Source organism: Manis javanica, chromosome 6 (assembly GCF_040802235.1).
Source record: "Manis javanica isolate MJ-LG chromosome 6, MJ_LKY, whole genome shotgun sequence".
NCBI lineage: Eukaryota > Metazoa > Chordata > Mammalia > Pholidota > Manidae > Manis > Manis javanica.
In genome coordinates, this window is record NC_133161.1 from 4,202,033 (window position 1) to 4,215,145 (window position 13,113).

Sequence of the window (13,113 nt, forward strand, 5' to 3'; positions counted from 1 at the left end):
TTTTTAAAATTCTTTTATATTTCGTGGGCTTTTTTTTTTTTTTTCAGAATTAATCGTGAATTACAGGTACAGCCAGCCGGAGGCTTTGAACACAAGAATGGACAAAAAGGCTTGCCTGCTCAGTATATGTTTTGGTAATAGTAAAAAAAAAAAAAAAGTACGTGTTGCCAGCTTTACCTTTACCTAATAATAACAAACAAGTTTATGGGAGAATAAAAATCACCAGCTGTCTCCCGGTCTCTTACGAGGCGGCTTAAGACGTCAACCGAGAAGGGGCGGCTGCACGCCCGACTGCGCATGCCCGTCACCTCCCGGCCGCGGGCGGGCGCAGTGCGCATGCTTGCCCCCGGGTCAGCGGGTCAGTGCGTCTGACTGGCTGTGGGTCGGCGCAGCGCGCGTCATAAGGCGCTGGTGGCGGGAAAGTTGAGTGCCTGGTGCGCTGCCCCTTTGCCGCGATGTGTAGTGACTTCCACAGGGCTGAGTCTGGGACGGAGGTGAGAGCGGCCGGCGTGGGAGCGAAGGAGCTGAAACAGGGCAGGGCGCGGGCGGGGAGCCCGGAAGCGGGCAGAGGCCGGGGCGCCGCGGGAGGGCGGCGTGGGGCCGGGGCGCTGGGGCGCCTCATGGGGACGGCTGGGGCCGGGGGCACTGGGGGTGCCCCATGGGGACGGCTGGGGCCGGGGCGCTGGGGCGCCTCATGGGGACGGCTGGGGCCGTGGGTCCTGGGGGCGCCTTATCGGGACGGCCGGTGCCGGGGGCCCTGGGGGCGCCTCATGGGGACGGCTGGGGCCGGGGGCACTGGGGGTGCCCCATGGGGACGGCTGGGGCCGGGGCGCTGGGGGTGCCCCATGGGGACGGCTGGGGCCGTGGGTCCTGGGGGCGCCTTATCGGGACGGCTGGGGCCGGGGGCCCTGGGGGCGCCCCATGGGGACGGCTGGGGCCGGGGCGCTGGGGCGCCTCATGGGGACGGCTGGGACTGGGGGTACCCCATGGGGACGGCTGGGGCCGGGGGCCCTGGGGTTGCCTCATGGGGACGGCTGGGGCCGGGGGCCCTGGGGGCGCCTCATGGGGACGGCTGGGGCCGGGAGCCCTGGGGGCGCCTCATGGGGACGGCTGGGGCCGGGGGTCCTGGGGGCGCCTCATGGGGACGGCTGGGGCCGGGGGCCCTGGGGGCGCCTCATGGGGACGGCTGGGGCCGGGGGCCCTGGGGGCGCCTCATGGGGACGGCTGGGGCCGGGGGCCCTGGGGGCGCCTCATGGGGACGGCTGGGGCCGGGGGCCCTGGGGGCGCCTCATGGGGACGGCTGGGGCCGGGGGCCCTGGGGGCGTCTCATGGGGACGGCTGGGGCCGGGGGCCCTGGGGGTGCCCCATGGGGACGGCTGGGCCGGGGATGACAGGGGCGTGTAGGCCAAGGCGTACTGTGCCGGCCACCCCGGAACCCCCCCCCCCGCGCACCTGGGCACCTGGAGCCGGCCCCCGCCATCCGGGAGTCCCCTAACGCGCACGCTCCGAGAGGAGACGGAGGGAGGCATTCCTTGGAGCCCAGCCGAGTGTAACATGCTAGCCCTCTGTTCGCAAAGATTACGTTCCAAACCTGCCACAATTTATCTACGGGGTAGAGATGGTAAGCTAGGAGAGGGGAGGGATCACCAGTTGGAGCATTTATGGAACAGGTGGCATTGGAGGGGGTTGCTTCATCTTCCGCTGTAGTCTGTGCTTATGGCATCAAGACCGCCTTATCCCAGTTTACGTTTCCAGCCTGAGTATCCATAGTCACCCAAGCCATTTGATGCCCTGCAAGGAAATGAACTGACAAGTATCAAGCACTTACTATGTGTCAACTACTGGTTAACGAGTAGGAGTAAGAAACAGCTTCTGTCACTGAAGAACTAGTAAGGGAAGCCAACTTTAAATAAACTTATGGACTGTGTAGCAAATCAGGCTATTCAATAGAGGAGCAAGCCTTATGGAAGACTGACCAGGAGGAGGTGACTGAGCTGAAGTTTTAAGGACCATTTGGAGTTGGTTAGGCAAGGAGGGGCTGGCATTCAAAACAAAGTAGCAGGTATGTAATATGTAGGTTCTGTGTTAAGCAAGAGCATTTAGGGGAACTGCAGGTTGGTCTGTCTAGTTGGGCAAGCTACTCAGTGAGCACAGTGTTGGGAAGAAAGCTGAGAAATAGGCAGAGATGGACTATGAATGACATACAGGACAGAGAGAGAGAAACTACTCTAAATTGAATCAGCAAACTTTTTCAGTGAAGGGCCAGATAGTATTTACGCTTTGCTGGCCAAGGGGTCTCTGTCACAGCTACTTAAGTGCATTTCTAATGTGAAGGCAGCCACAGATACATGAACAAGTGAGCATGGTTGTGTTCCAATAAAATTTATTTTCACACTTTTGATTTGGCCTGCTGGCCATCGTTTGCCAACCCTTGCTCCTTAAGATTAAAGCCACTGCTTGGTTATAAGAACCACTGTGGTTAAAACCTTGCTTATTTAAATGATCATTTGAAACCCAGGTTAAACTCAGATGACTTTTGCAGTCAGAACAAGCATAGCATCCAAAAAATGGGAGCCCAGAACAGTTGAATCATTGAACAAAGAGTTCAGTATCGTATCCTCTTCCTGCCATGTCTGTCGGGACATCCTAAGCCAGATTGCCTCGCTCATACTACTTTGGAGTACAGTGGGGTGGGGGAGCCTCACTCAGTTTACAGCGCAGTGGGGTAGGGAGAGAATAGGGAGCTGAACAGCAGGTGCCCTTGTTTTTCTTTTTGTTAACAGAACCAATGAAGCAAGCTTCTGTATGTGTTTTTGGGCACTGTGGTCAGTGCTTAATTTGTTTGGACACAGTTTTCTTCCTACGCACATGAGTCTACTTCATGGATCCTGCTTAGAGGTGTTGTAATGAGGAAGATAGCTGAAGTCAAAGCTATTTCTATAAACTGAAATAAGCTTCTTTAAAATTTTGAGTCATGACAATTACCATTTTATAAAATAGCTAACCATTCCCACATCTTGTGAAGAGTAGAGAAAAGACATTTCATACAGAGTCTTGCAAGAAAAAACAAAGATGCAAAAAATACTCTTTTGAAAGATTTTAGGGATGCAGTTCTGGTAGGCCAGATAGCTAGTGGAAAACAAAATGAGCCCTCAATTTTAAAAAGACAAACATTTGAACACAATTTACAATAGAATAACCCGTTTTTTTACCTTGCCTTTACAAAGTAGCAATGGCATTTTATTAAAATTAAGGTATCTCTGATGTACAATCTTACGAGGGTTTCACATGAACAACACAGTGGTTTCAACATTCACCCATATCATCAGGTACCTCCCCCCAGCTCCATTGCAGTCACTGTCTATCAGCGTAGTGAGATGCTATAGAGTCATTACTTGTCATTTCCATGCTGTACAGCCTTCCCCGTGACCTGCCTATATTGTGATTGCTAATTATAGTGCCACTTAATTCCCTTTTTCCTCCCCCCCCTCGCACCCTCCCCAGCCCCTTCCCTTTGGTAACCACTAGTCCCTTCTCGGAGTCTGTGCTGCTGTTTTGTTCCTTCAGTTTTGCTTTGTTATACTCCATAAATGAGTGAAATCATTTGGTACTTGTCTTTCTCCTCCTGGTTTATTTCACCGAGCATAATACCCTCTAGCTCCATCCATGTTGTTGCAAATGGTAGGATTTGTTTTCTTAGGCTGAATAATATTTTGTGTATATACCACATCTTCTTTATCCATTCATCTACTGATGGACACTTAGGTTGCATACATATCTTAGCTGTTGTACATAGTGCTGCAGTAAACATAGGGGTGCATATGTCTTTTTGAATCAGGGATCATGTTTTCTTAAGGTAAATTCGTAGAAGTGGAATTCCTGGGTCAAATGGCATTTCTATTTTGAGTTTTTTTGAGGAACCTCCATACTGCTTTCCACAATGGTTGAACTAGTTTACATTCCCACCAGCAGTGCAGGAGGGTTCCCCTTTCTCCGCATCCTCACCAACATTTGTTGTTGTCTGTCTTTTGGATGTTGGCCTTCCTAACTGGTGTGAGGTGATGTCTCATTGTGGTTTTAATTTACATTTCCTGATGATTATCAATGTGGAGCATTTTTTCACGTGCCTGTTGGCCAAGTAGCAATGGCATTTTTACTTTTATCTCCCTTTTAGCAAAGATTCACAGTAATTTTGGCAGTATTTTGGTATCCAAATGGCATTTGCACCTGGTTGTTAAATAGTGGTGTACTTCATATTTTCTCAAATGTTAATGCCTTGGGTTTAAAATAGTTGATGAGTAATAAATTGGAAGTGTCTGTCTAGTTTTGGTTGCTATGCACAACATACCGTTTGCCTTTTTTTCTTTAACTAGTCCTATTGTATTTATTAAGGTAGTAAAGTGCACATGATAGCAAATTCCAATAGTACTAAAGTGAAAAGTAGGAAACTTCCATCCCTTATTACCATTTTCCAGGGTGAATTTTTTTTGTCTCTTCTGTCAGAAATCTTCTAATGTCACAGTTTTGGAGGCTGCGATAGAAAATGCTGGACTAGAAGTTCAAAGACCTTGGTTCTAGTTCTAGTCTTGTCTCTGCCAGAACAAGCTTTGTGATTTGGGATGTTATTAAACCTTGGCTCCTGTTTTTATCAAATGAGGGTGGTAGACTGATTTCTTAGTTCCCTTTCAACTTTACCTCTAGGAGGTGGGTTCTCATATTTCTTTGTAAGCTTTCAATAACCATGCAGTAGTCTCTGCATAGTGTACAGGTGATAGTTATTGATAATAATGACAGGTTTTCTTAGAAAAGGTACAGAGGCAAATATTAAATATTTATTAAATAGTAACATTTTGGTTTTGTGTAATCACAGACTTGTAGGACACTTAATCCCCTTCTGTCTGTGGTTCCCTTCTTATCCAGAATAGAATCCAGGCTCCATCATTACCACTACTCCTTTATAAATACAGTCAACTTCCTTGTTTATCCCCCCAACTTACTTTCTTAACCATGGCTAACCCAACTGTCCACCTCTGCTGTACCTCTGCCCACACAACTAAACATTACTGAGAAAATCACAGCTAGGCTGACCGATTTCATTTTACATTTATAACCATCAACCTCAAATGGACTCCCAGTCCAACTATATTTTCCTAGTAATTAGTTCACTTCCTCATTACAAAACATGTCATCAAATCCAGCCTTACTCCTGAATTCCAGACACATATGTTCTATTACCTTCTTGACATAACCACTTGCATGTCTAATAGGTCTCCCAACAGACTTAACATGATCATCGTTCATCTGGGGAAAATGTATACAGAGTGTGTATATTAAAGAGAGTACTGTGCGTATCAGTGTTAAATGTGTGAATGTGATAATTGTGGTCTGCTTATGTGGGAGGAAATCTTTTTCTTAGGAGACATATATTAAATATTTGTGAGGAAGTGGTTCAGCAAAAGAAAACTTTGGCAAAATGTTAGCAGTAGAGGAATCTAGATAAATGTATATGGATGTTCACTGTACTAAAAGTTTTTCTGTAGGTTTGAAAATTTTCAAAATTAAAAGATTGGGAAAAACTTCAATATGCCCCAAACTGAAATCTTCATTTACTACCACACAGGTACCCACCACCTTGATTTGCTTCCTCCCAAGTTTTCCTTAAATTGTTAAATGGCAACTTTTTCTTGCTGTTGCTCAAGCCAAAAATCTTGGAGTCGTTTTGAATTCTCTTTTTCTGTCCTATCTCATATCAACCTATGCTCGATTCATTTACAAATTCTGCCTGCTGTACCATCACCATATGTCATGACTTTGACCACTTTTCACTGCTTTTGCAATAGCCATTCTTGTTCCTGGCCAGCATCCCTTACTTGGTTGCAGTAACCTCCTAACTGGTCTCTGCTTTCACCCTTCCCACACTTACTTTCCCTAGTATTATAGTATGTGGATACTGTTTTCCGCGTAGTATCCAGGGTGATGCACTCAAAACAAGCACACTACTGCTGCAAGCTTTCCAGAGGCTCCTGAATCATTTGTAGTAAAATCCAGAATCCTTAGTTTCTGCAGTCGTGCAAGATTTGCCCTCGGCCCACCCGCGACTTCTGATTTCATCTCCTGCCTTTCTGTCTCATCTGCCACTCGCCCACACTTAGTCTTCTTCAGACACAACATCGTCCTTGCTGTTCCTTGAATGCGCCAGGTACGCTTCAGCCTCAGAGCCTTTGCGCTTCCCGTTACTCGCTGCAGGGATTGCCGCTCCCTCAGACATTCACATCGCTCGCTTCTCACTTGATTTAGGTTTCTGCTCACATGTCAGTTTGGAGGAGAAGCTTTTCCAGATCATCGAGCATTAGGCAGCCCTTCCTACTGTTGATCGTTATTCCTTTACCTTGGTCATTCTTCTTAACGCTTACACACCTGACATTTTGTATCGTTTGTATGTTGTCTTCCTGCCTGCCTCCCACCCCCGTCGTTAAGGGTCTGTGAGCGGACTTTGTTGTCCGTTGGGTTTGTGCCTTTAGTCTGAGTGTTTAGAACAGTATCTAGCCCACAGAAAGTGCTCAGTAATTGTTTAATGGATACATAACGTGCCTTTCTGTCTTCTTTTCTTTTAGTTTGCCTCGTGTTATTGTGAAAACAGAAAATTTCACAGGAACTTCCTTATTTTTTCCTGGTGTCTTTCTGTGACCGATTTCTGGTTTGTTTCCCTTATAGTCAGAGTATACACTCTGCATGATGTCATTTCTTTTAAATATGTTGAGGTATGTTCTATGGCCCAGGATGTGATCTGTATTGATGAATGTTCTATGGAAACTTGAAAAAAGTGTATATTCTGCTGTTGTTGGGTGGAATGTTCTATATATGTGAATTCAGTCTTATTGGTTATGTTGCTCAGATCTTCTGTCTCCTTGAAGGTTTTCAGTCGTATAGTCTGTCAGTTGCTCAGAGGTGGATGTGAAGTCCCATCTATAATTTAAGATTTTTCTGTTTCTCCTCTCAGCTGTATTAGTTTTGCTTCATGCATTTCGAGGCTCTTGTTGATACAGACACATGGGGTCATATGGCTTCCCGGTAGACGGATCCTTTTAATCATTCTGTGATGCCTCTCTTTGCCTTGGCATCTTCTTTGCCCTGAAATCTACCATATTGGATATAATACAGCAGTCCTGCTTTTTTCATCATCTATATTGATACGAATATATGCACTGGTTTTTCTCTGCATTTCCCTTCTGTAAAATAAAATAAATATTTTTGCTTCTAAGAAAGGGCAACTTCTTCACTGGTGGATTCCATCCATCCTGTTCCTCCTAAGGGACGTCACTCCTGCAGGTACTCCCACTCCTGTGGTCATTTTTTTCTGTCTTCTGTGTTTAATCTTCTACTGGTCATTTTTATCACTATTCTAATATAAAGTGGTAAAACGAGACAAACGGAAACCCTCCCTTGATGACAACTGCCCAGCCCCAGAGCCTTACCCTCGGCACAGCAGAGCTGATGGTGCTCTGTGTCTGCTCTTCCTTATCTCCCCTGCTTACTCTTTAACCCACTGTAATTAGGCTTCTATCCCACTGTTCCACTAAAATTGCTCTTCCCAAGGTTATCAGCAAACTTTACGGTCATTTCTGAGGGCTTCTCCTACTATACTGAAATCTGGGAGCATGTCTGTACTTCCTGTAGGCAAGCTGTTGGGAGAGAGCGGATCCTGCTCTTCAAATAGCCCACGAGAAAAATCTCTCCTTCCTGGGGAGACAGACCAAGAAGGTAGGAGAGCACCCCCACTTCTCCAGTGGAGTTCCTCACAGACAAGGTGGCGAGTAAGCATCCCACTGACATTGAGCTTCTGCATTTGATTATGTGTTTGGCTGCCTCTCTGGGATCTTGCATCTAGTTGATTTTTCTGTCTAAATGACAATTCGAAGCACAGTATGATACAACTTCCTAATAGAATCTTCAGTATGCCTTTAGTGAAATTAATAATTAGGGGGGTGTCATAAGTTTAAAACTTAGTCCTTAAAAATTCTGCTAGAAATTAATACTGCTTAAATAGTGCGCTAACACAGTGCGATGCTGCTGCCTTGATTGTGCTGGGGCCAGCAGTGTCACCACTCGTCTTTGCTGCATCATCAGTGCAGGAGTCTACTTAGTGAGACAGATGAGCCATGTCTTAATATTAGGAAAATAGCTTTGACCTCGGATATGCCCTCAGAATCTCTGCACTGAGTCAAAGCACAAAGTTAGTACTCTCTTGTTATAAAAGCCCATCTCTTAGAGAACCTGGACTGTAAGTTCCTTGGTTCCCTGAGGGTAGGTTGTCTTCTTCACCTTATAGTCTCCATTTTAGCTGTTACAGTGCTTTGTGTATAATAGAAACTCGATAGATACTTGCTAAAGTTATGTATAGGGCCTTTCCATCATTCAACAATGTCTTTTCAAAACTTCTGCTTGGATTAAAGGAAACATGAAGGGTGACTGATGTTCTTCCCTTTTGTGATGTACTTTATTTTTTTTTTTGGTGTATATGAGTTGTCAGATCTGTGCTGATTCCTAGAAACTTGAGAAGCAGCTGTGATTACATTTCCCTCATTGGCACTTACATCAGTCGCAGAATCCTGCTTGCTATCAGCCTGCCTGCCACTGCCTTGGTGCCGGCACTCCTTCAGATCGGGGCTGCAAACTCTAGCTTTCTCCATATCAGGTGTTACGTCCCATCCGTCCTTTACTAGCCACCAGGCTGATCTCTTTGACATGAGCAAGTGATAGCTCATACCCAGTGGTGCTTATCTGTGCACACGTGCTCTTAACACCCTGAGCCCTCAACAGCCTGTGGTGGAGAGGCTGTTTGTTACCCCCACTTGACTGGAGAGTGACTTCAGGCCCAGAGAAGTGATGTTGTAGGTCTGGTTCTGGAATTCCAGCCGTCCGCTCTTCACTATTCTAGCTTGCTTCTCACTGTAGCTTAAAACCCCTTGCTTTCAGCTACAGGCCAAAGAGAAGGCTTCTAAGCAGGGCATCCAAGACCTTCTGCGTTCTGACTTCTCTTTGGGGACTTCATTCTCTCCTATATCTTTCAGGCTCCAAGCTCTAGCAATTCAAACCTGCTGATAGTTCACCTATACACAGTGCTGTTTATAAACTTTGCACCTTGGCTGATGTCCCGTCTGCTGCTATGCCCACCTCTCTGTGCCTCACTGACCTAACAGTACAGGTGGAAGTTCCTCGGCCTTTCTCCTTTGTCCCTCACCCCCACGAGATAAGGAGCTGTCAATATGACAAATGAAAAGCTGATACCTGTATAACAAGTATGGTAAGAATAGTGGAAAAGGTCATTATAACCCATAAGGAAGGTAAATACTTTGCAAGTAGCAGTTTGGTCCTGTGCATCAAACTGCTATCTGCTCCTTTGTGGCAGGGATTAATTTCAAACCACCAGTGATACATAAACAAAAAGTGAAATATTTTATGAATAAATGAACACAATTTTTCTCCTAAATTTTATTTCCTGTATCATACTTTCCTCCAAATCTACAAAGTTATGAACTCTCTTTTATGGATTTTTGGATAATTGTATAAATACAGATTTCCAGGATTTTTATTTTTAGTAATGAGTTTCCTTCTCTCTTTTTCCCTTGCACAAGCTCCTTGCCCGACTTGAAGGTAGAAGTTCCTTGAAAGAAATAGAACCACATCTGTTTGCTGATGAAGATTCACCAGTGCATGGTAAAAACACAGTCTCAAACCAAAACATAGTGCCATAAATTCAGTTTCATAAAACATTTGTTCCACATATACTTACATATATACACACATACTCCTAGTGAGAGGGTATGTGTATAGGTTGAACCATAAAATTAAAAGCTGACAAATAAGGACAGAACACTTAAACCTTCAATATCTGTGTCAGTTAAGATGAAGTTTGGCTTCTGTGGTAAATCTTCCAAATAAACACTGACCTCTCTTAGCCTAACACTCCGTTGTCAGTTTTCTAACGGAGTTTTGTTATTTTAATTTATTTTTATTGAGAAGTTAGAATCACAGGAAGGTCCTTAGGTTCTCTGTTATTGTTTTGTGTTTCTACAGTGGGGAAGATAGATGCCTCCCTCTTCTCTGCTCACAAAGGGGGTCGTGTGCTCAGGTTTTTTTTTCTTTGTTAATGTAACAGCTTTGTGGAGATCACAATTCACCCAGTCAGGTTTACAGTTAGATGGTTTTTTGTTTTGTTTTGTTTTGTTTTGAGAGGGCATCTCTCATATTTATTGATCAAATGGTTGTTAACAACAATAAAATTCAGTATAGGGGGGTCAATGCTCAATGTACAATCATTAATCCATACAGTTAGATGGTTTTTAGTGTTCACACAGTTATTCAGCTGTTGATTTTAGAATATTTTCATCACCTCGAAAAGAAACCCATACCTGTTAGTAGTCACTCCCCAACTTCCCGCATCCCTCAGCCCTAGGTAACCACTAATCTACTTTCTGACTTGATAGATTTGCCTTTTCTGGACATTTCTTATAGTTGGAAACATACAGTATGTGGTCTTCTGTGACTGGCTTCTTTAACTTTGCATAATCTCAAGGTTTATCATCTTGTAGCATGCATCAGTAGTTCATTCCTTTTGACTGTTGAATATCTATTGTGTATGGACATACCACATTATGTTTATCCACTCATCTGTTGATGGACATTTAAGTTGTTTCTACTTTTTGGCTGTTTTGAATAATGCTGCTAGGATTATTTTGTATACATTTTTCTGTGAATATGTTTTCAGTTCTCTTGCAAAATACCTACAAGACGTACTGCTAGGTTGTATGGTAACTCTGTTTAACCTTTTGCAGAACTGCCAGGCTGTTTCCCAGAGAAGCTGCACATTTTGCTGGCTACTAATGGCAGTGAAGTATATGATGGTTCCAATTTCCCCACATCCTATGAACAGATGTTATTGTCTGTCTCTTTGATTATAACCTTCTTAGTGATTAGGAAGTGATACTTCACTGTGGTTTTGATTTACATTTCCCTGATGGCAAATGATGTTACACATCTCTGCATGTGCTTGTTGGCAGTTTGTATATGTAGTTTGGGGAAATGTCAGATCCTTTGCCCATTGTAACAGTTGGGTTGTTTTTTTATTGTTGAGTTGTAAGAGTCCTTTATATATTCTAGGTACAAGTCCCTTATCAAATAATAAGATTTACAAGTATTTCCTCTCATCTGTAGGTTGTGTTTTCACTTTCTTGATGGTGTTTATTGAAGCACAGGATTATTTATTTTGGTGAAGTCATTTATCTGTTTTTTTCTGGTGCTGCCCATGCTTTTGGTGTTGTAGCGATGCCGTCGCCTGATCCAGGCCCAGGATGTGTGGCTTTTGTTAATCACTGTTAATCACCCTTGTGCTCATTCTTCTCTGGTCAGAGAACATACTTCTGTAGTTTCGGACATTTCAGGTTTATTGGGATTTGTTCTATGGCTGAACATATGGCTTATTGTAGAGAATGTTCTGTGTGCACTTGAGAAGAATGTGTGTTCTGTTGTAGTTGGGTCAAGTATTTTGTTGATGTCTCTTAGTTCTGGGTGATTAGTGTTCAAGTCTTCCATCTGGTTGTTCTATCCATTGTCAGAAGTGGACTATCGAAATCTCCAGCTGTTACTGTTGAACTGTCTGTTTCTGCCCTTAGTTTTGTTTTTGCTTCATGTATTCTGGGGCTTCATGTATTGTTAGATACATATAACTTTATTACAATGATATTTTATTGATAGATTGACTCAAAATGTTCTTGTCACCTCATGCCTATTAGATTGGCTACTATCTAAAAAGCAAAATAACAAGTGTTGGTGAAAATGTGGAGAAATTGGAACCCTTGCACACTGTTGGTGGGGTTGTAAACTGGTGCGACCACTATGAAAAACAATGTGGAGGTTTCCTCAAAAAATCAGGAATAGAACTACCGTATGATCCAACAATTCTGCTTCTAGTTATATATCCAAAAGAACTGAAAGCATGGTTTTGAAGAGATTTGCACACCAGTGTTCATAACAGCACTGTTCATAGTAGGTAAGCGATGGAAGCAACCCAATTATTCATTGACAGATGAATGGATAAACAAGATGTGGTATATACAGACAGTGGAGTATTAGCCTTAAAGAGGAAGGAAATCCTGTCACATGCTACGCAATGGATGAACCTTGAGAACATGTTAAGTGAGATAAGCCAGTTGCAGAAAGATGAATACTGTGTGATTCCACTTATATGAGGTATCAAAGTAGTTAAGTTCATAGAACCAGAAAAAGGAGAACAGTGGTTACCAGGGGGAAAAGGGTAGCTGTTTAATGGGTACAGAGTTTCAGTTTTGCAAGATGAAAAGCTCTGGAGATCTGTTTCACAACAGTGTGACTGTTCTTAATGCTACTGAACTATACACTTAAAAAGATTAACATGGAAAATTTTAGAAAATGTGTCTTTTACCACAATAAAAACAAAAATGTCCTTCTTTGTCTCTCATAACAATTTTTGTCTTAAAGTGTGTATTGTCTGATAATACAACCAACTCTCTTTGGTTACCGCTTGCACAGTGTATCTTTTTTATGCTTTTACTTCACCTTATTTGTGACTTAGTATGTAAAGAGTGCCCATTGTAGACAGCCTGTAATTGGATCATGTATTTTTATTCCATTCTGCAAATCTGCCCTTTGTTTGGACTGTTTAATTCCATATACAGTTAAGATATGGCTTAAACTCCATGAGGTAGGGTTTATGACTACCATTTTGTTCTCTTTTCTGTATGTCTTACATCTTTTTTGTTTCTCTTCCTCCTTTACTGACTTCTTTTGTGTTAGATATTTTCCAGTGTACCATTTTAATTCCCTGTTTATTTTTACTTTATTTTTTTGAATTATTTTCCTAGTCATCGCCTCAAGGATTACAATTCACATCTTAATTTATAATAATTTAGTTAGGATTAATGCCATCTTAATTTCAACATTTTGTAAAAACTTTGCTACTGTATTGCTCCATTCCCTCCCTCCCTTTGTACTGTTACAAATTACATATTTATACAGGATATCCCCATAAACACATTTAAAATTACTTAATGCACACTTGTTTCTTAAATCAGATAC

General features: G+C 43.4%; 1 protein-coding gene across 5 annotated transcripts in view; it reads left to right on the top strand.

Moving 5' to 3' along the window:
* The first annotated feature begins 289 nt into the window (after positions 1-289).
* The window catches only part of XRCC2 (X-ray repair cross complementing 2), a 184,371-nt gene continuing 171,547 nt past the window's right edge, over positions 290-13,113 (top strand). For 4 of the 5 annotated variants that reach the window (XM_073238182.1, XM_073238183.1, XM_073238179.1 and 1 more), the window contains exon 1: positions 290-494. In XM_073238182.1, coding sequence (XP_073094283.1) covers positions 456-494 — 39 coding nt within the window. In that variant the 5' untranslated portion in view covers positions 290-455. Of the gene's footprint in view, positions 495-9,635; positions 9,718-13,113 lie in introns of all 5 variants that reach the window. The other variant, XM_073238178.1, reaches the window with a different exon arrangement.